The 22992-nt window shown below is 45.7% G+C and overlaps 1 protein-coding gene across 1 annotated transcript; it reads right to left on the bottom strand.

Moving 5' to 3' along the window:
- Nucleotides 1-272: 272 nt before the first annotated feature.
- On the bottom strand, nucleotides 273-22672 carry GDF6 (growth differentiation factor 6). Its single transcript, XM_001379679.5, has 2 exons — nucleotides 21843-22672; nucleotides 273-3586 (listed from the first exon to the last, which is right to left on the bottom strand). The coding sequence occupies exons 1-2, from the start codon at nucleotides 22330-22332 to the stop codon at nucleotides 2604-2606; spliced, it is 1473 nt and encodes a 490-aa protein (XP_001379716.3). The 5' UTR covers nucleotides 22333-22672; the 3' UTR covers nucleotides 273-2603.
- Between the last annotated feature and the right edge of the window lie 320 nt (nucleotides 22673-22992).

Raw genomic sequence — 22992 nt, 5'->3', positions numbered from 1 at the left:
AGAACAGGTCATATTCTCACGAGGATTTTTCACAGGCCAACACAAAATGGGGATTTAGCCCAGGGAAGAGTAAATGTCACAAAGTTTCACGAAAATACAAAACCATCTTGAGTTGAAAGAGCTACTGTATGAGATTAAAACAAACCAATCCAATGAGTTTTCAAACTTCCAAACTTCCATATCTCCCTATACCTACATTATGTTTATACCATGACCAATATTTTTTTTTGATGAAGTTCTTTCTCTGCACAGAACATATGAAACCAGGCTGGGATTTTGAGAAAGAAGTTTAATAATACAGTAATAGTTGGAGTATCATCCAGGAAAAGTGTACTGTAAAAATGTTTTGAATATTAATTTACCTCAGGTCACTTTAGAGTTGTAAATACTTGCATTATAGTGAGGTAGACAAAAACAAAAATCTCCATTAGACAGAATTTAAATTTTGTAATATTATTTAAGGAAATGATAACATTATGTAAGAATGAAATATCTGATTAATGCGTAACTTTGTACAACTCAAATATAAACTTTAAAAATATTAGAAATTATAACATTTTGAGTGCATATAATGTTTTGTACATTAAAATGAAATGTATGCTGTTCATTTCCTTTTTGCACTTTCAGGCTGCTTAAATAAACAAATATATACAGTCTTAACATGAACAACAGTGCATCAAAGCAAATGTGCATTTTAAATTATTGCTCCTGGCCAAGTCCTTTTTTTAGTTAGTATTTTATATTATTATTTTTATTATTATTATTCCCATCTTTTCTTCGCCAGTTTATAGTTCTGTGAACCAGACAAGCTAACAGGGTTAAACTGAGAGAGAGCAAAACTACACAGGTGGGAAAAACCCAGACCTTGTTTTTCCTTACCTGTTCTCTTGGTTGAGGAAATTTCACAAGCCAAAGGTGGGGAGCAAATGGACCCTTTTGAGGACTTCTAGGATAATGTTTACAAATAATACTGGTGCAGGTTGGGGGGGGGGTTCATTTTTTTGGGTTTGGAACTGAGGAATTAAACAGTACCATACACAATTCCTCACATTAAGAAGGTTGATTTCCACCACCATCACCCACTACCCCCATCCCCCTCCCCATGTTCAATGTAACACTTTGCTCTTTTCACAGTTTTTCATGACTAAGTTTTAAAAACATAGCCTAACTGGTAATTACAATCCGAAACAATTCTTTTGGGGGTGCCCTAGGCGATTTCTGGCTGGTAATCTTTCAGGAATGTCAGGGAGAAAAAGGGAGAAACTTTTCAGATAAACTTCAGAGACAAGCACTTCTATACTCCTGTTTCTTACAGTGTGTCTATCTTCCTTTCACTCGTTTTCCCCTTCTAGAGTCTAGACTCTCTCATCTTGCTCTGAGTCGAGTGGGTTAGTGACCACCACCTCTCCTCAAAATAAATCCTTTGGCTCCCCTCCTCCCTCTATTCTACCCTCTCATCGAATTCTCTTTCCCTCCCTTCCTCTCCTACCCTACCCCTCCTCCCCTCTCCTTTCACTTGATTGTTTTTTGTACTTGGGAAATTGCCTTCACCTTAGAAGGAGACCTGGATCATCAGATAATCCTGAAAAGAAAGAGGCAGCTAAGGGGGGAGGGGGGAAAGGAGGAGGGAGAACAACTTCAGTGGGGGCCTTTGCCTCCTTTTTCTCCTGGCTCTATCCATTATCCTAAACTACCCCTAGCTTGAACTGATTCTTGTCACTGTCAGGTTCCCTCAACCAAAAAGAAAAAAAAAGTTTGCAAAAATAACCCATATCTCCTCAGAACTGGAGCCCCTGCAATAGGATTCCAATAGTACTGAGAAAAGGACCGTGGGCAGTCGTGGGAAGCTGAAGGGTGAGTGGGGGTGGGTGGGAGGGGGGGTCAGGTTGCGTAAGAAAATCAAGCCACGTGAGTAACTTGGCTCACTTAAGCTAAAAGTGTCGTATGGGGGTGATGCTTTTAAGAGAAGAAAGGTCTGAACAAGACTTCCAGGTCTCTTGAAGAGAAGGGGGAGGGTGTGGCTAGGAGGGGGAAAGATTTTGCTGTTTTAGGATGTTCTGTTTGGATGGCCACTGGGAAAGTTGACTTCACCCAGAAAGGAAATACAAAACTCAGCATGGTCCAAAGGCAGAAAAGGTTGGGGTGTGGTTAGAAGTGATCTCCTCCTCCCCCCAACCCCGTTTTCTTTGTAAATAATAATTTTCAATCCATGAGACAGCTGTGAAACATAGGGCTGTTTCCTTTCCCCTCTCCTATTAAAAACCCGTGAGACACACAGGTGCTTCAAGGAAATTGAAAAAGCAAAGACAACAAGCACGAAGCAAATCCTTGACTTGTTTTCCAGGGTCCCCAGGCAGGGTGTGAAAGTCCATATCCCTCTCTCTAGGTGAAAGGAAGTGTTCAAGGCGGGCTCCTTAGCGGTCAGTGCCCCCTAGGCCACCACCTCCCTTGGCTTCCCCCTCCTCCTTATTCTTGCCTACTGCAGTCTCCCAGGTCCATTTTCCGGAGTGTTCTCCCCCTCCCCCCACTCCCATCTGGCAACTTTCCTCCCTTTTGCAGTCCTCCCCTCCCGTCCCCGGGCCGAGACGGCGGGAAAGGCGCCGCTACCTACAGCCGCAGGACTCCACTACCATGTCCTCGTACTGCTTATAGACCACGTTGTTGCCCGCGTCGATGTAGAGAATGCTAATGGGAGTCAATTTGGTGGGCACACAGCAGCTGGGCGGGGTGGAGCCGGGATCCATGGAGTTCATGAGAGTCTGGATGATGGCGTGGTTGGTGGGCTCCAGGTGGGAGCGGAGGGGAAAGTCACACACCCCCTCGCAGTGATACGCTTCGTACTCCAGGGGCGCGATAATCCAGTCGTCCCAGCCCAGCTCCTTGAAGTTCACGTGCAGGGGCTTCTTGCTGCAACGGAGCCGGGACTTCTTCCCGTGCCGCTTGCCATGGCGGCTGGCGAAGGCGGTGCGTCGCCGCCGGCGGCCCTGCGAGGCCAGCCCCCAACCCGAGTCTTGGGCGCTGTCGGGAGGCAGCAGGGGCTGGGGTGGCAGCCACGCGCCCTCGCCCCCCGCCGCGGCCGTGGCCGTGACCGTGGAGGCTCCCAGCTGCTCGCGCATCTCAGCGAACAGGTTCTTGCGCTTGGATTTGGTGAACACCACGAGCAGGGCCTGCTCCTGCGGCGGCCGCACCCTCCGGCCAAAGCCCAGACTCCGCAGGTCTAGGGGCGGCTCAGCGGGAGGCGGTGGGGACGAAGGTGGGGTTTCCCCGCCGGGCTCCCCCCAGGCGACCCGCAACTCCAGGCAGAGTTGCTTCCAGGGCTGGTGGCGACGCAGAACCTGCCACACGTCGAAGACCTCCCAGCCGGCTTCGGGCGCCCCCTGCGGGTCCAGGGTCCGAGCGTCCAGCATTCGGGGGGACAGGCAGGAGAATAGCTGCACGTGGAGCGGGCCGCCCGGAGGCCCCAGGGAAGTCGGGGGCGCCTGGCGAAACAGTCGCAGCTCCGCGCCCACCAGCTCTTCTTTGTCTGAGAGCGTCGACACATCAAACAAATACTTCTGTCTCCTGAGAGGAGTGTGCGAGAGATCGTCTGCGAGATAAAAAATAATTACAGTCAGTTTCACTTAAGGGGGAAATCTTCCCAGTTCTCTCTGGCAGCCCCCTGGGAGGAAAAGCAGAGGCTGGGGGAGGGGATGGAGGAGGATAGAGGTGGGGGAGGTGAACGAGGCCGACCCAGGTAGTTGGGCAGCCTTGGGGCCTTACCACCCCCAGAGTTTACCAGGCCCAAGCCTGGGAGAACACTGAGGTCTAGGGGAGAAGCGGTGGCCAGAGATAATCCTCCCTCCCAGTTTGCTTTGGGCAGGAGGCCCGCAACATCTTCACCGTCCTTCTCGCAGAAGGTAGAAAAACCAACAATTTGTTTTTTGTTACATTGTAAGCTTCTTGAGAGAAAGGATTGTTTCTTCCTTTGTACTTGTATCTCCAGCACTCTGCAGAGTAAGTGCTTAACTAAAGTTTATTGGTTGACCAAAAGACTGAGGTTGTTGTTTTTTTCCCCCTCTCTGCTACCTGGATCTTCAGATTAGAGAAACACGAATCGAAATAGAGAGGCAGGGAACTTTCCTCAAGTAATTGGGCTCTCATTAAAAAAAAAAAGTATGGGTATATCACAACTAGAGTTTTAATAATATAGATTGGCAGTTTGCAGGAACCCGATTCCTTGGCTTTTTGCTCAGTTCTCCACTAATTCATGAGTAAGCAGCCTAGAACTACATCCAAAGAGAAAGCACACGATGGGCATATCAGCTATGCATTGGGATTCTTAGAAGTACACAGAATAGCAGAGGTGTTTGTGTAAGACATTGAGAAAGAGTTGCACAAATCCACAAAAACAGTGGCCTTTACAACATCCAACAAGAATCCTCTGGTTTTTAACCTCCAATTGGTTCTGGAGATGGACTTTCAGTACTCACAAGTGTGTGTGTGTGTGGGGGGGGAAGATGTTTAGGGTAACATAGGAGAAGATGGCTTTTACAATCCAAGGAAAATACTCTGGGACCTAGGTAAACCTGGACTTCTTTTTTGACACGTTTGTGCATGAAGCCCAACACCAATCCAATGTGCAAGGCGGAAAGCTAACCAGATTTCCCCCAAACTGCCTTCTCATAAAATGTTTACAACCCAGCAAATACAAAAATCCCCAAAGCCCCGGGCTTTCCCCAGAAGCTAGTAAACTTTAGGTAGATTTCAATAGTAAAAGTGTCACTGGAGCCTGTGTTCAACCCTTACTGCCCAGCTAGCACCAGAACTAGAAATAGAGACTAAAGAAACACTCTATGCTGGCTCTTTATACTTTTCAGAATTTGTTGCTCTCTAATAGGCACATGCCTCAACCTGAAATGGAGGAGCAGAAAGTGTTTGGGGGGTGAGGGGGGAGAGGGAGGCCTGCTGGAGAGGACAGCCAGTTGATTTATAGGAGTCAAGACCTTCGGACCAACCAGGGTCACATCAAATTCAAGAGGAATTCAACATTCTCTCCTTTCTACCGACTTTAAAGAGTCCTGAGTTTGGCCCTGGATTCAGCCACTGATGTAGTCAAGTCACAGGACTTCTCACCTGGAGGCTTCTTTTTCCTGCGTCAGAAACCAAATCAATTCCTGGCTTCTTATATTAAGAGGTATATAAATGACAGATAATGAAAAGTATCCTTAAGATGGTTTAAGTCCTCCCTCCATATTTCATAGTAATGGACATTACCAAAAAATATTAAAATTTAATAGTAGTATAGTTGGTTTTCCCTTAGGAAATCATTTCCACTTCAATTTTTGTAAACCTTCAAAAAAAAAAACAACTGGGTTTTGGCCCTGTTTGCAATAGATCAAGACCTTGATTTTTGTTTATTTTGCCCACATGGCATCATGGATTGAAAAGAAAGCTCCCTCCCCCCTTCCTTTCTTCCTTCCTTCCTTCCTTTCTTTCGTAAATTGGTAAATCATCTGCAGCACAGAATGAGATCCTCATGGTTTGGATCACCAAAAGCAAAACTCTGCTTTGGAGCAAAAAACTTTTGGGTAAATGGTAGACCAGGGCACAGTATTCTCCTTACTGTTCTGACTCTTTCCCCTTCAGTTTTTGTCATTGTCAGGTGATGAGTGACACTGACCATGTCCTTTGTGGGTCTTCCAGAAAATTTAGGGTCTTGAAGGACAACAGTTTGAATTCTATCTGCTTACAATTCTTTTACAGGCAGGCATAGTGAGACTAGCCTACAAAAGACATTTTTTAGTCTGGGATCTACAGAATTTTTAGTCCCTTGTATCCTTGTCAAAGGGCAGCACTTCTCAGACAACTCACCTTGATTCCCACCAAACTCTGACATTGTGACTTGGAACCATAGTGATTTCTTAGGCAGTACTGTTGTTCAGTCATGTCTGACTGAAAAAATCCATAGGGTTTTCTTAGCAAAGATACTGCAGTAGTTTACCATTTCCTCCTGCAGTGTGTCACCATTTTATAGATGAGGACCTGATACAAGTAGGGGTTAAGTGACTTACCCAGGCTTATACAACTAGTGTCTGAGACAGATTTTGAACTCCTGACTCAAGGCCCAGGCTCTATCCATTGCAACATTTAGCTGCCCATTGGACAAATATAGTATAGTGGAAAGAAGAACTGGATCCTAGTCCCTTCTTATCACTTGCTAGCTGAATAACAATCAGAAAGTCATAACTCCTCTGGGCCCTAGTTTCCTCATCTACAATATAAAGAGATTGATCTAGAAGAACTCCAATATCTTTAACTCCCTTTAAAAACAAGCAAACAAAAAAGCTAGGGCTGTGATTATAATATTATCCTTGGTATCTTGAAGCATCACTACCCAGGGGTTCTTCTTTCCTTTCCCTTACTCTTGGTTAATTACTCGTCAGGAAGTGGATCTTCTGCTTTAAATTCCTTTTTACTTAGCATTAACATGGTTTTAAACATTGAATTATCTGCCTAACACTAATTGTTGAGGGGTGACCTCAACAAAGACTCTTTCAAGAAGAAGGAGGGGGAGGAAGAAGAGAAACCAAATTAGTACTACATGTCTGGGGGGAGTTCTTAAAAAATAAAATTTTCATTTTTAAAAAGACAGGTGATATAATGGATAGATACGCTGGGCTCAAGAAAACTTAATTTCAAATCCTGCCTGTTATTAGCTATGTAACTTTGTGGTAGTCACCCTCTCTCTATCTCCCTTTCCTAAATGGAATAAACGGAGATAATAGTATCTATCTTACAAGTAAGATTGTGAGAATTGTGAGAATCACATGAGATAAGGGATATAAACACACTTTGTAAACTTTTTAAAAATATAGAAATCCTGGCTAGTATTATTAAATAGAATGATTCTCTTCTGGATAAAAGGGAATTGGAGTCAGGTCTCTTGTACCGAATTGTGGTTTGGAGCAAGAAGTATACCACATTCAATTCATCAGACACCCCCCTCACCTACCCACCCCCAATCCAAGAACATCCTTTCAGGTTGACTCCCCTGCCAGTCAATTCCCAGCTCTGATCACTTTGCTGAAGAGTCACAGATATGCTCACAGACCTCTCCACCTTTTCACCAGCTAACTTGCTCTTTCCCCATTCCCTTTGTATATTATTTTAACAAATAGGATGAACCGATGCTGCTGGATTAGAGAAAAGAGTCAGCAAAAGGAAATATGAATGGAGGAAGAGGAAGAAAAGAGTTGAAAGAAGAAAGGACAGAAAGAGGGGAAAAGAAAGGGAAAAAAAAACCAATGCAGAATGTCAATGTGACTGGGAAAGTTCTTAGCATTTCCCACTGCAACTAATTATCTATTATGCGCACAAAATTAAATATTTGAGTTTTTCTCCACTGAGCCTGTAGTCAGAAATGAGCCACCATTCATAAATGGTATTAAACTGTGCAAAGATAGCAGGGTTTGGAGATTTGGTGTTATAGGAACCTGGATTCAAAACCCCACTCTGCCACTTATTACCTTAGGCAAGACACTTAATCTTTTGGGGCCTCAGTTTCCTCATCTAGAAAGTAAGTTAATCCATAAACCTATAGTGCATCTCTATATACCTGTCTGGTGAAGGGAACCATCAGAGGGCAAAAACAAAAACACTGGGCCAACAAAGAGCCATTGGAAAACTTCATCTGCCCCCCTAGTCCATATCTGGTTTGTTCTAGGAAGGCTTAGACTGTTAAAGAGAGGCAAAATTGTCCCTCCATTCATAGCTCAATCCCTTTGGATAGGGTTTGGGGGGAGGCCTAGAAAATTGGCTTGAATGTCATCAAACTCATCTCTATCCCCATTTCCAAAATTTCATTTGAGATGTTATTGGGGGTGGGGAGCAAAGGCAGGGAACAAAAACTAGAGGCTTTGTTTTCCCAAGGCATGACTGAGATATATGGTTTCAGGAAAGTCTAAATTTACTTTTATGAATTTACATATTTTCTCTCTTGCTAGTCTGACCTGTTAAAATGTAAGCAGTACAGACTGCAGACTGAAACTCTCTCCATGCTTAGGAGGTATACCTTTGCTTAGATGAGCCAATCGCCACCTTCCAGATCCATCTCTCCTGCTGTACTAGATCCACTCTCCATTTCTGTACAATAAGAGGAAGCATTTCTATTAAAATTATGGCTGCCCCATTTTTTAGATATATTTCAAGTTAGTAGGCTAAGGAGAGGTGTAGGGATGTAGGAGAGGCTGAGGTGGGGAAGAAAAGAGAAAGATGCTTTAAACATAGTCAGAAACCAAGACTTCAAAACCTCTCCCAAGCTTTTAACAAGTACTTTTACTAAAGGAATTTCAAATCTTCACTCCTCTCCAATAGTCAACTTAATTAGTCTTTTGCTTTGTAGGGTAGGGGAGGTAAAGGAGGCTGTACAATTACACTGATTACTGATGCATTCTGTAAATTTTAAATTAATATCTAATAATTCCAAGTATTATATTTTGAGATTTATTAATAATCACTTGAAGTAGAAGAAATAAGAGAAACAAAGTAAAAGTCTAAGTAAATAACACAGTGAGTAAATTCTCCTGCCTAGTACTCACCCAACCTCCACCAGCTGCCTTCCCCAAAACACAGAGAGAGGGTGGAGCTACACAAAACTTATATCTTCCCTATGTTAGTACATAAAATAGATACATAAATGAGATCCTGGATGAGACAGTCCCTGGGGAGCAAAATTCTATCCACACAATTCTCATAGAGTTTCCAGAATTGAGAGTGGCCCCGACATCATCCAGCAAAACTTTCTCATTTACTCACATGTGAACAGTGAATAATGGATATTTTTATAACTCTAAAAATGTCAATAGGTATTCATTTTAATGAAATTCCACAGAGGTGTTTGAAGAGCAGATATATAGAAAAGGGGTTACATTTGTGCTGCTAAGCTCCATAAGATAGAATCAGGAACAACAAATGGAAGTTGCAAAGAGGCAGATTTGGGTATAATATTAGGAGAAACTTCCCAACAGTTACAGCTATCCAAAAAGGAAATGCATAGCCCCTAAAGAAAGTGAATTGCCTCTCACTGGAAGGTTTTAAGCCAAGGGCAGGTGATCGCTTGCCTCTTATAGATTATTGACCAATCAATAAGCATTTATTTAGTGTCTTCATTGTGTTAGGAGCTGGGGATGAAATAGTCTCTGTCTTCAAGAAAATAACATCATATTGGAGGGTGTGTAGTGTATGTGCATGTATGCATATATAAGAAAAAGGGATAAAGATTTGACCTGTGATTTCATTGATATAGAGAACTTCTATATGCGAAACTCCCTAAATGAGAATAGATGGGGAAATTCTCTGCAACTCACAGCATCAGAGTCACACAACTAGTATATGTCAGATACAGGCCTTGAACCCAGGTCCTTCTGGCTCCAAGACCCCCTCTTTCTAAATTATATTGTCTCTTTTGTATATAACACATGCATGCACATGTGTGCTCACACACATCATAAGACAACTTCAGTGGAGTAGATATTAGAAAATGAAAAAAGCAAGAAAGGTTTCATACAGGAAGTTGTATTTGAGCTGACATTGGAGGCAGAGGTGAGAAGAAAGAGTTCATTCCAATCATGATGGATACTTTGACTATCAGATGGTGTGTAAGGTCCTTAACAACTCTGAGATTCTAGGAGGTCATAATTGCTCCTATGGAATGGTGGGATGGCCTCCACAAAAAGGCAGATTTTTTTTTCCTGGCTAAAATATTTGAAGAAATTTCCAGATGCTCAAGTCACCTCTTCACCTCAACAAAGGACAATGAATAGGTCATAGGTTATAGGCCAATGTCTGCTGGACCCCAGTAGTGTATAGACCACTGGATTCCTTCTGCTGGGACCCAGAGGAAAGAACTTGGGCCAAAATGTAGAAGGAGCAGAGCATAGATTGCAACTCAATATTAGAGGGAATGTTTACAGTCTTACAAAAATGAAATAGACTGCTTCCTAGGTTAGTAAATTCTCTGTCATTGGAAGGTCTTCTATTGGAAGTTAGATAATCTCTGGTTAGCATGTGGTCTAAAGAGTTCCTTTTTCAGACATGGATTATACTAGATGACATCTTCCAACTCCAAGTCTTAAATCACATGTGTGACCATTAATGCTCAAAGCCTCCAGTGGACAATAGCAGAGGTTGGGGGGTGGTTAGGGGGATGCAGATTCAAAACTGTGCCCGAGGCGAGTACCCATCCTGGATTTCTAGCTCAGTGCTGAATCAAATTGCCTTAATTTAGCAGAACTTTTTTTTAATTAGTGAGGGAAGGTCAGCATCTAAGAAGGAAGGCCAAAAGGAGACATTTTGAATGTGTTTATTCATAGCAACCTATTGGACAAGTCCCTCAAAACTCATTCTCTACCTTAAATTGGCTTTCATTCACTAAGAAAACAACCATTTATTTATTAAGTGCCTTTTATGTGATACAAAGACAACAGTGAGATAGTTCTTTCTCTCTGAGAATGATATTCTATCAAGAGAAACTATGTTAAAAAATAAATGATGCAAAAATATATACAAAGTAAATTCAAGGTAATTTAGATAGAGGAATTAGCAACCAAGGGGAACAGAAAGGCCTTATGGAGGTGGTAGTGCTTAAGATGAACTTTGAAGTAAACTAGGAATTCAAAGAGTCAGAGGTGAGGAGGGAGTGCATTCCAGGGATGGGGAATAGCCAGTGCAAAGACACTGAGACAGGAGATGGAATTTCTTGAATGAGTACAGCAAGTATATCAGTTTGGCTAAGGGAATGATATGTAACAAGCCTGTTTCTGATCAAACAATTTGGGCAAAACCAAGGAGGCAAACAACAATGGTGATCAAGGATGAGAAAAAACAGTTCCTCCCCACAGTTCCCATAAAGTATCCTGAGGCTTTTGAGATGGGTGAGGGACTGGAAAGAATCTTGGCCCCAAGCTTCTCTTGAGCCTGTGATATTCCTGGAATGCCCATTTCCTTCTCTATAATGCAACTTAAAGCCCACCCTGCTAGAAGGAGTCTTCTGCCTAGTCAGGTGTATTCTGAAAAAATAAAGCCAAGCTCTAAAGTGTCAGTCAGCACACTGTTGGACATTGTGACTAACTTGGTAAATTGTATAGTCTAGATAAAAATAATTCACAAAAAAAAAGGCAAATACTTCACCATATTTGTGAACACATAGAAATTAGCTGATCTGGTGGGGATTATTTCCTAAAACGATAGGCTTCTGACAAATTTGAGCATATGCCTGGGTGAGTTTCAGCTGGTACCTTCTTGAGTAATCTGATGATGGTTTTATCTTCTTTTATCTCTATCTTCCTGAAGGCTGAAGTGAGAGTGGCTAGTAAGAGACAATTTGGTATTCTAGGAAGATCAATGGATTTAGCATCATAAAACCAAGAGTGTAATCCCAGCTCTGCTGTTTACTAGTTGTGTGATCTCAAGCAGATCCCTTCATTTCTCTTGGCCTCAGTTTCCTAATCTGGAAAATGTGAAGACTGAACTAGAAATCTTTAGGTAGCCTAATCACTAGAGTTCCAGCTTTGAAGCCTACTATTGATCTCCATGCTCAGTCTAACTACTTAGTCCCGGAAGAATTAAACTGCTTCAAAGGACAATGGAGACGATCAGGCAAGCTTAGTTTTTTTTTTTTACAGTGAGCCAGAGATCTCATTCAGGATAGTTTTCAAATCTCCTTTTTGCATGGACTCTCTCTCTCTCTCTCTCTCTCTCTCTCTCTCTCTCTCTCTCTCTCTCTGTCTGTCTCTGTGTGTGCATGTGTGTGTGTGTGTGTCTGTCTGTCTGTCTCTGTTTCTTTCTCTGTCTCTTTCTCTCTGTCTCTCTCCGTCTCTGTCTGTCTGTCTGTCTCTCTCTCTCTCTGTCTCTGTCTCTGTCTCTGTCTCTCTCTCTCTCTCTCTCTCTCTCTCTCTCTCTCTCTCTCTCTCTCTCTCTCACACACACACACACACACACACACACACACACACACACACACTACATTTTCCTGATGGAAAAGGAACAACAATCCTTCATGCCAGAGGTCTGGCATCCTGGGAATTTTCCCAGATTGCTTTGAGGAAGTAGTCCAATGTTGCCCCAGGGAACAAATTTCCAAAGGTTCATTTGGAGGGTAAAAGTATAATGCAACAGGAACCCCCACTCCTCCCAAAAAGACACCCCTCATTTTCTGCTCTAGCTCTTGGAACTAAGGGGGGGGGGAGAAAAAGTTGCATCCCTGCCCTAATGTATTTCTAGACTGTTGTTTTTGACATGACTTCAGAGGCCACCAAGCTTCTCTTACCTTCTGAAATGTTGGTGACAATTTGGAGGAGAGGTAGGGAAAGGAGGAAATTTAGAAAGGTACAGTAGGAATCTTAAGGTTCTAAGGCTCAGATTCTTGCTGAAAAGCCAAGGCTTGTCCTCTCCTCTTTCTATCCTTCCTGTGCTCCCTCCATCAGTAGAAATTCTTTCCCCACCCACACAGTCAATCCCTTCATCATCAGTTGACCCTACCTGGCCTTTTAGAGTAGAGGAGGAGGCAAAGTTCCCAGTTTAGAACTCCATTCAATGGAAAGCAATGTCATCAACCTACTATACTTGGCTAATATCCCTGCCTGCTCAGTCAAAAGATTTTTCATCAATTAACAAAACTAGCAACCACAATAACTCAACACTACATACCCACACATCATCAGTACACCAGGCCCAGACACCAGCTTCGGATTATCCTTATAGCAGGCACACAAGTGCTCTGAGGTTATACAGACACAGGTTCTCACAAAGTATTACTGTGTTTCTTTCTACATGTGTCTCTTTCTCCTTTCTTCTCTTACCTGCCCTCTTTCCTTCCTCCCTTCCTCCCTTCCTCCCTCTCTCTCTCCCTTTTCTCCCTCCCTCCGTCCCTGCCTCTCTGTCTCTCTGTCTCTCTCTCTGTCTCTGTCTCTCTCTATCTCTCTCTCTTTCTGTCTCTGTCTCTGTCTGTCTCTGTCTCTCTGTCTCTCTCTGTCTCTGTCTCTGTCTCTCTCTCTGTCTCTCTGTCTCTCTGTCTCTCTGTCTCCTCTCTCTCTCTCTTTCTCTCTCTCTCTCTAGGTTACATTACTTTTTTTACAAAATTGAGGTTTTCAGGTTTCGTCTGTGAGCCTCTAGGATATGGGTCCTACAGAGGCTACTGGGGCAGAGGGGCTGGAACCCAGCATCTTGCGAAAAATCAAACGGGAAAACTTCCGGAACTAAAAAACTGGGCTCTTGGTTCATTTCCCAGAGAAGGCGGTGGTGATGCTGTTACTAGAGTCCAGTCGGTTCTCCAGGCGTGTTCTTCTGCTTCTGCCCTGTAATCTTTGCCTGTTGGGAGGAGATTGAACCGTGGGAAAGCCTTGGAGAGGTGGGGATTTCTAGTGCGCTTATAGTATAGTAGATGCTTAGTTAGCACTTTCTGTGGCGGACTGAAAAACTGCACCAAGACGCAAGGCTTTCTAGCTTTTATCCTCACAAGAAAAAACTGCCGAAATAGGGAGCTCTCCGCAGCCTCCCATCCCCACCAACACCACCCCCAAGCATCCATCCTTATCCCTCACCAAGTATCTTCTAGGCTCCACAACCTGTTCAAATTCACCGCCTCTACAGTTACACGAAATCCGGAGATGGGATGTCTCTCTGACCTCCCTCCCAGAAACTCTTCCCTTGGCTCCACTGCTTCCCGTGAATGTCAGGAGGTGCAGCGGGAGGGAAGAAAAACTGGGGTTAATGAAAGTTTCCCAGCATTTCCCCTTCGCACGGTGGATCAGGTACTGGGCTCCTGGCCAATTCATCAGGACTCAAATCTTAGCTTTACATCCCTGCAAATTACACCCAAACCACAACCTGTAGAGCTCTCCCCCCTTCCATCTCCTCTCCACCTCCTCTTCAATTCCTGCTCTGCTCTGCCTTCCCCTAACTCACTTTAAACCCTCCAATTCGTGCCAAAAGCTGTATTAGAGTTCTGGGGTCGGGGTCGGGGAGATGGAGGAGGGCTGGCAGGAGGAAACAAACAGTATTTAGTGTATTTGGACTTTTTATTTAATTTCTTTTCCATTTTAGCTCCAAACCTATATCAAAAGGCATCTCCCAGCTGCTATGAACCAGCCGCCCCTCGGACAGGCAGCGGAAGTGGTTCAGGGGGCTGCTAGACCTTCCAGCGGTTGCCTTGGTGTGTGGCCCTCCTCAGGGAAGTCCAGGCGTCTGAACTCAGCCCCACTCTTTCTTCTCTCTTCTTTCTCTTCGCTTCTGGGATTGTGGCCCTCTTCTCTCAACTAAGACAGGAAAAAAGACCTCATTCTATGCAATTTCCACCCCCCCCCCCTTCCCGCCTTCCAAACTGAACCAAACTGGCGGGGGTTATCATTTTACATAGTCGAAACTCTTAGCGCCTAGGGTGTTCCGACCGCGGATTCAATCTTGGCATCTTAGTTATAATCCTACTAATATCTCCCTTTACATCGATGGCCCACACACATCCTCCCCATCAATCTTAAGAACTAAATCTCAGTCTATCTGAGTAAATGGAAGGGCAGGGGGGAGGAGTTCTGTGTTTCTTTTTCTATCAAATCATTAGCACTTATTAAGTGCCTACTATGTGCCAGGCACTGTGCTAAGTGCTGGGGATAAAAAGAACAGAAAAAAAAAAGTCTCTTCTCTGTCTCTGCCTATTTGCCTCAGTTTTCTTTTTGTCTTTCCGCGTCTCTTTCTCTGAGCCTCTCTGTCTTCTTTCTGTCGGTCTCCATCTTTCGCTTTACCTCCTCTCCCTAGTTGGCTGTCTCTATCTGTCTTTCCCTCTGTCTTTGTCTCTTCTTTTTTCCTTTCCCCTCTCTTTAGGTCTCCTCTCCTTGATACCGCCAACAATTCCAAAACAAAAGCAGCCGTTTGAGTGTCCGGAATTCATTTCTTCGGATGAAGTGTTCCCAAGATACAACTGTAAATAACTTCCCATTTTCTTCCTCACTTTCCAACTACTATCTTGGTGTTGGCCATTCATTGTCTCAAAGCTGTCAGGAGGCGATTTGATTAAGAGCTTTGTAGCAGAAAAATCCTCCTGTCCCAGCAGCATTAGCTACTTTACAACACACACATTAGCAGGTCCTTCACTGAATACTCCAAATATCAATTCCCCAACAGCGCTAATTGATTCCCCTAGAAAATAGTAAAGTAAAAACTCTGGAACCTATTATGCGAATGAAGAGCTATTTAATTCCAGCAAACAAGAGACTTCACTTAGCAAGCACTGAGCTTAAAAATAAACAGCCGGGCCATTAAGGAGTGTAGCAGCAGCCTCAGAACCAAATATCGATATCTCGGTGGTGATGGCAGTTAGTACCCTGCAACCAGCAGCTTTCCAGCCCCATCCCTACACCAACGAGCTTTATTTACCAATAGTTAGTAAATAACCCCGAGGGCATTGGTAACCTTCAGATACACTTGTACTCTCTTCTTTGCTTTTTCAAGACTCCAGGGCTGAAGACCAACAGCAGGCCCTGAGAGGAAACAACTGTTTCCTTCCCCACCGGGTCTTCCCAAGCTTGCTTTTCTTTCGTCCTTTCTAACTCCCCTTCTTTCTTTCTATCTCTTTTTCTTCGTTTCTTCCTTTTCACCCTTCCCCCCTTTTCACTTCTTTTCCCCTCCATTTCCCTCCCTTCATTACTTTTCCCCTTTCTTCCTTCTTGCGCTTCTGCCTTTTTTCTTCCCTCCCTTCCTTCCTCTCTCCCTTCTTTTCTTCCTTCCCTTCCTGGAAAAAAGTAATGGCTGATGTAGTGCTGATTTAATTCCTGATTCACACCAACTCTTCTGGAGCTCTCACTGTTATTATTGAAACTCTGGGAAAGCCAAACTGATTTTTCGGGCCACTGGCGCAGAGATTGGCCAGAATAAGATCCACATACTCCTATTCTAACCAGAGAACAGCCGCTTATGGTCTTTCTCAAAGGGGGGGGGGGGGGCGGGGCAGGGAGGGTATTCCTTTGCTCATTTCCTGATTCCATTTAAAAGAGGATGGAATCAATGAAACTCAGGGTGGTTTGGATATGTGCATGTGGAGACCGCATTTTTGGTGGGGATGGTGGTGATGAACGAACAGAACTGAAGGACGAATTATTTGGGAGCGTTTCAGAAACTTCTAGCCCCACTCCCACCTCTGTCCCCCACCGCCATTTCAATCCTGCAAACTCTAGGCTGCCTCATTTCCTCTGTCAGTAGAAAGGACTGCGGCATTCTTCTCAGATCTGTCTTTCAGTGCACCAAAGGACTGGCCAAGAACATCAAGAGAATTAGGACGCATTACAAAAAAACAAGCTGTCCAGGTAGCCTGTAGGCATCATCGCAGTAGATTGCAAGCAGGTTTAGCTTCTTGACTTCGGAATCAAACGCCCCTTAAGATCTTGGACTGAAGAACTATCCATTGATCTTTAAAGAAATGTCAACTGGATAAAAGGTTAGATTATGGATTTTTTTTCAAGTCTTGATCATCTCACCCAGAAGACCAGATTAGACATCTAAACCTGGCTTCCTTCCCCTTCCCCCCTGACTCTTTCCAGGACCTGTCTGCTCTCTACGATTAAAGGAGCCACTCTTTGGGACCTGAATTCTAGATGACACCTTAAATACTCATGTTATGTGTGTTTCAGACACACACACAAACACACACGCTTGAATTCCCTGCACTCTTTTTCCAAGGCTGCTACCTCTTACCAGGGAAATAAAACTTAGATTGGAACCTTCTGCCCTGCTTCCTCACTTTGGCCGTCTGGTCTGCATTAGTGTTTTTATAAGGGACTCGAACAAATCGAATACAAGGTCACCAAATAATTAACAGTTGTGAATTCCCTCCGTCCCCATTAAAATACTTCCCTGCTTATATTTCATTTTCCTTCTGCCAACGACAACACTGCCCGGGCAAAGGCGCTGCATTGATTACACTATACCGAGGCTTCAGGTCCACCCAGAAACCCGCTGTTTAGCATAAACATCCCACAGAAGATGAACCTGGATTGGGAGGCTAATTCTTCTCTCCTGCCACACTAATGGCTAAGCAACGTCCAAGGCTCCTCCAGTTCCCCCAGCCCCCAGCTTTTCCTATTTCCCCTCTTTTACATTGAAAGTAATAATCGGATTCCTAAGTGTCTCTAATTTTCTTGAAGAAGAAAAGCAAAATAAAACAAGGCACAGAAAGATTCTAAGAGAGTTTGGTCTAGGATTTGTCCCCCAAAGAGTTTAAGGTCTCCTGTCCCTCCTGCTTTTTCTGCAGCCTACTTGTTTGTCTATGAGATCCCATTAAAAAAAAAAAATCTAGGAGCTTTCCTCCCCCCCCCCCTCAATTTAATGACCATAGTTAATTTCCTAAGGAATAGTTTTCTTCTCTTCAGACTTAAAATTTCCTGCTAGTGGAATTAGTCTGCTTCTCTCTAGATTTTAAACTGTTGTAAAAAGCTGTGAGCATCTCCCTTCCTCTTCTCCCCTCCCCTTCCTTCTCTCCTCTTTTCCCCCCTCTCCTCTTCTCACTTCTCCTCTCCTCTGTCATTTTCTCCTTCTTTCACAGCTTCTCTCTTTCTCAGGCCTTCTCCAAGACTCCACGAAATCTGTGAGAATTCTAGCCACTCCTGCTCTCCTGTGGAGTTCCAATGCTGGGGGTCCCAAAGCCCTCAGGCACCATCTGCTTTTTAATGAGTTATTTCACGTGCCAACTGTAATTTTCCTACATTCATCCAGTCCTTTATGATATTTTGACCTTAACAAAGCATGAGGGGTAGGGTGGAGAAATCACAAGCTTCTTATTTCTCACTCATTTTCCAAACAGTCCTTTTCCATAGGCCTCTCTTGAAATATCAGGAGCCCCTTGCTTAACTTTCATGTTCCTAAACTAGGAGGAAAGAAAGAAGCAGCAAGACGGGAGAATTCTGATCCTCCCAGCACTCACTGTACTATCTTCAACTCCCACCCACCAGATCTCCCCTACTCCCCCATGTTCAGTCCCAATTTACTTTCCTATCCTTCCTGGTTGGCTCTGATTTGTTAATAGCAAGAGATTGAATAGAACAAATTACTGCTATCTTCTTTGACTTCTCACTCTGACTGTAATAATTCAGAAAACCTCTTTCAGAGATTTCTGGCCCTCCGAACTATCTGTCCTGCAAACCTAAAGGGCATAGACATTCTGATTAAGATCTTTGACCACAACGGAACAACCTCGAACCTTTTTTGGCTTGTTTTTGTAACTGGGTGAAGAATCAGCCTTGTCTGCTGTTAAATCCAACCAAGGTGCTTTATTGCACCAGTCAAGGTAAGAAGAGAAAAGGAAACAGGGCTGTTTCTTTCCCTGTTCTCTCTCACTGAGTATTTTGACCTGGAGAATAGTACACAAATGTAAACATACTTAAACAAATAGAGAAATACACCGGATATGAGATTGATCGAGCTCAACCTAGCCCGAGTCAGAGCAAGACTGGCTGGCTGATACTATATCTTCAACTTAGAAACCCATCTAAACCAGTGAGCTAAGGGACCACACTGCCTGTCGGCCAGGGGACTGATGAAGAAGCTTTCCTGAGTTCTGAGCCTTGGGCGGCGGCTGCAGAGCCAACAGCCGACGCCCAGCCCCAGTTCGGCTCTGCAATTAACTGGGCGACAATCCCACCGGGAGGTGGGCAGTAAAAAAGCTACCACTTCAGAGGAACGGAAGTTCTCTTGAAGTTTCTGGGGATGTGCCATTGGCTGAGACCCCTTCATTATGGGAGACTAGACAATATTTGATATGTTATGACATGCACACTCAATTAGATCACTGAGCTGAAATACTCCAATCAGGGACTTGATGCTAAGCAACCCCCGGAAGGTCCAATCCAAGGTCACAGCCTGTGACACTTCAAATCAAAATCAGTGAAGGGAAAGTGAAGCTTTCCCTTCATCAAGCCAGGATTGCTGTCGGCAAATCATTACCACCCCTTCCATCCCTTCTCCCTCCTTTCCCCCCCTCCCTAAGTCCTCTCTCCCTCCCCTTCCTTCCCACCAACCCACACTCCACCCATAGAAGAAAATTTTCATATATATGTATATATTTATATATATACACACATATGCATGTATACATATACACACATATTGGCATACATACATATATGTGTATGTTTGGACTTTCTTCACGGCATGGGGGATGTTGGTGCTCGGAATGGTAGTAGGGAAGAGAGGAGGTAATCTAGAACCTAGATTTTTTTTTTCCCCAGCAGCTCCCGCTTCTCTTTCTTCCTGAGGGATGCCCTTCCAGCCAAGCTCCGTGACGTTTTTGCACTTGCTGGCAGAAGCGCAACTTGTGAGAACCGCAGTCCTGGAGAAAAATTTCTCCTGAATTAGGAGTTGCATGGGGACCACCGCTAGTCCCTTGCCAGTGGGTCTGGAGCAGCATCCCACTCCCACTCTTGCTGCCCTCCACCAGACTGGGTCTTTGGCCAACCTCCCTTTCTCGAAGCCTGAAGGAGTACGCCCGAGGGTCTTGGCCAGAGCGTCACTTGGGGGCACGAAGAGGCTAGAAGAGCAAGGGCTGCACTGCGCTCTACCCAGCAAGGCGAAAGAGAAGCCCGCTAGCGAAACCTATTCGTGCCCGGGACCCCTCCGGGAAGCAATTCACGTCCCTAAAAAGCCAGGGAGCCCACCACCCTCTGACTCCTCTGTGGAAAGCACACTTGGGACTCAGCTCAGGAAGATTCCCAATAAACCGCTCCTTGTCCAGTCAGTAGTGATATGGAGGGGTGTGGTAATTTCAAAGTTTGAGCAAGCACTCTTCGGAGCTCCGAAAACTTCGGAGGCGGAGGTTCTTCCTTGCTTAGGTGTTTCTGTTCTCCCCTTTTCCCCCGCACCCCGCCCTCTCTCTGTCTCTCTCCCCACTCCCCCTCTTTCTCTCTGACTAAAAGGCCGAACTAAACACAAACGAGGGAGCCGCGTCCTCTCCCTGGGAGATAGAGACCCCGTGGGGGAGACGGAGGCTCTACATTGAGTCGCAACTTTTATGGAAGCCAAGAACCAAATCGCCAGCTCATATAACTACAAAGAAGCCATGTGGCTTTTCCAAGTCGACGTTTGTCCTGAACCCAACATAAAAATCATGAAGTTAATTTGTTGTCTGGGGCTTTCAACAGCTAATGAACCCCGCTGACCCCTCGGCCAAGCTCCACCGTAGGAAACTGAATGGGGGCAGGTTGTGAGGAGCAGGTTCTGCGCGCTGCCAGGAAGGCTAGTGGGCAGGTTGTAGAGGCTGAGGATAGGAGGAGGGCCGAGAGGGCCGAGGGGGCGGGGGAAGAATTTACGACCCTCATTAAGGGTCAGTTAATTAGTCTGCCATTAGTGGCTCTGCAAAGAGATAAGGCAAAGGTATCTGGGGTCGGGGGTGGGTTGCTATTTCCCTTTAGAGTTACTGGCTTCTTTAAGGATATTCCTCACCTTGTAACTGTCTTGGTACTCCTTGGAACCTCAGTTTTCGCAGATCTTGGATACATAGACCCAGAGCTGGAAGTGCGGGTGGGGTAGAGGAATCAGACTAGGAATTACAAGGATTTTGAAAAAGAGGGGAAAGTAGACTACAAGCCTCCCTCTTTCCCCTCCTTTCTTCTCTCCTTATTCCTCTTTTCTTTTCCTTTTCTACTCAGCCACTTTAGAGATTTTGACTTCCTGAACTTGTAGAACTCTTGAGACATGGGACCGTTTCTTTCTGGAATCGTAGCCAGGAAAACGATCGTGGGTGGTGAGGTGAGAATAATGGGGGGCGTACCACACAGAAGAAACCACCGGAGAGGGGGACCTGATGAAAGCAGTCAAAAAGATTCTGTTGCTGGACCTGAAAAACTAGGATTTTTTGGTTTGTTTTTAATTTTTAAAATGAAAAATATGGCAGTCCCACGCCCTTTCCTCAGTGTTCCCCCTGCATCCTCTTTCTTTTTATCTTAGTTCAAGTTAACTAGCTTCTGCTACTTAAAACATTTACCTGGGCTAGAACCTATGCAGAGCCCTCTCGCGTGCTAGAGAGTAGCAAATCGAACCTCAGAGGAACTGGCTCCTCAGTCTGCAGACGAGTTTCAGACTTAGTTGGGAAGCCTAAAGAAAAGAACTCTGGAGTATTCCCTCACAGGACTAGCGGGCACTTCTAAACGCTAGCTCGCTAGTCCGTCAGAACTTTGCTATACCCGTCTCAAAGCTCTTTCAACAGAAACGAGACCTTCCATAGAGGATACTCTCTTTCTCTGACTCTGTCTCTCTCACTCACGCACACAAACGCTCCCGCGCGCCCGCGCGCGCGCACACACACTCGCTTTAACATCCATCCATAATCCTCAGGAGCCCCAGGACCCCAAAGGAATGTTTCTCTGGTCTTTTTCCTAAACCTTGCTGCTGACCTTCCTTGTTGAAATGCAGGACAGTGTCGCCCCCCCGCCCCAAGTCCCTACACCAGCCATTGCTTTTACCTATTTTCCAGTCCCTAACGGCTAGCCCACTTCCTCGACACGTTCTATCACGGGCGGCAAAAACAATGCAGAAAACAAACCTTTCTTGATAGAAAAGAAAGAAGAGCGCAGGTTGAAGTAGCCAGTGTCCTGGAAAACCGGATTCAGAAACTAAACAAGCAAAGTCTCTAGTGTCTAAAACAAGCAAGGTCTAGAGTGTCTTAGGAAAGAGAAGGAGATATAAAAGGGTAGGGGAGACACGCTAACTGCAGCCTTGCATAGCCTGATGACTGTTCTGAGATTGGGACGGACAAGGAGAGGGGAAAGCAGCCAGCCGCCCCACTGCAAGGGGAAACGGGCTTCTTTGTTTTTGTTGCTTTAACTTACCTCGTCCCCTGTCTACAAAACTAGTGATAGTATTGGCAGCCTTGGAAGATTGGAAGAAGCTGGCATTGATCCCCAATTTTTCTGCGATAGAATAGGTCCTGTAAATGGACAGCATGTACTCGTGGGGCACCACCCGAGGGCTTCTGATTGTTTGTTCATGAGTCTGGGGCTGCTGCCGCCGCCGGGGACCCGGCTGCTCGGACTGCGGTTCCTGGCGTCCAGGCTGCGGGCGCTCCTGCCGCGGAGGCTCATCCGCCTGCTCCGGGTGCCCGCGGCCCGCGGCGCTCTCTCGCGGCGCCCGGGACATCTTCCCTTCCTTGCGGCTCCTCATGCCCTTGGCTGAGCCCAGCTCAGCGGACGAGGAGGAAGACGAGGACGAAGAGGACGAAGTGGAGGTGGAGGATGAGATAGAAGCCTGCTGGAAACCGGGTAAATCCCACAGGAAACTGATGAGAAAGACTGCCGAGAGCAGGGCCCGGTGAGCATCCATGGCGAGCAGCAGCTGATGCTCCTCGCAGCCCTTTCCCCTCCTGCAGAGTGGAGGAGAGGAGAGCGCGGCGTGGCTTCGGGGCGCGGAACAAGCAGGCTGGACAGCGGCTGAAGGCGCGGGCTCCGACAGGACTTTCCGTGCAGCAGAGTGCAAGGATCTCGGTCCCAGTTGCACTAGCCCCGGCCCCGCCACGCCCCCTCCCGCCCCTCGCCGGGAGGGGAGGGCTAGGACAAGAGGCCAGGGTGATGCAGAAAGTAGAGGAGGAGGTGGAGTGGGGGCGAAGGGGCGGGAGAGTGTGTGGGAGGGGTAGGCAGCGCCCCCGCGGGACGCGCACTGGGTTGCTCAGGGCTGCGCGTGGCTCGAGGTTGCTGGACACTGGATCTGGGAAAACGCTAGGAAGGGGCAGAGGGAGAGCGGAGACGGGGGTGGGTGGGGGGAGAGGATGTGGAGTCAGCTGTGGGATTGGGAAAGAAAAGTAGAGAAGGGCAGAACGTAGGGGCGGCCTCAGAGACCCCTCGGTGGGCCGAAGGGTGCTTTGCTGCATCCTGCCCGCCTCCTAACTCTTCAACCACCTCCAGCTCTCCCTTGGAGCTGACCCGTTGGAAGCAATCGAAGGCGGCGCCCCCAAGAGCCGGCTCCGAGAAGGCGCACCTTTGGTCT

Source organism: Monodelphis domestica, chromosome 3 (assembly GCF_027887165.1).
Source record: "Monodelphis domestica isolate mMonDom1 chromosome 3, mMonDom1.pri, whole genome shotgun sequence".
NCBI classification, from domain to species: domain Eukaryota; kingdom Metazoa; phylum Chordata; class Mammalia; order Didelphimorphia; family Didelphidae; genus Monodelphis; species Monodelphis domestica.
The sequence above is the reverse complement of the archived record's forward strand: the minus strand, read 5'-3'. Positions and strand labels throughout refer to the sequence as shown.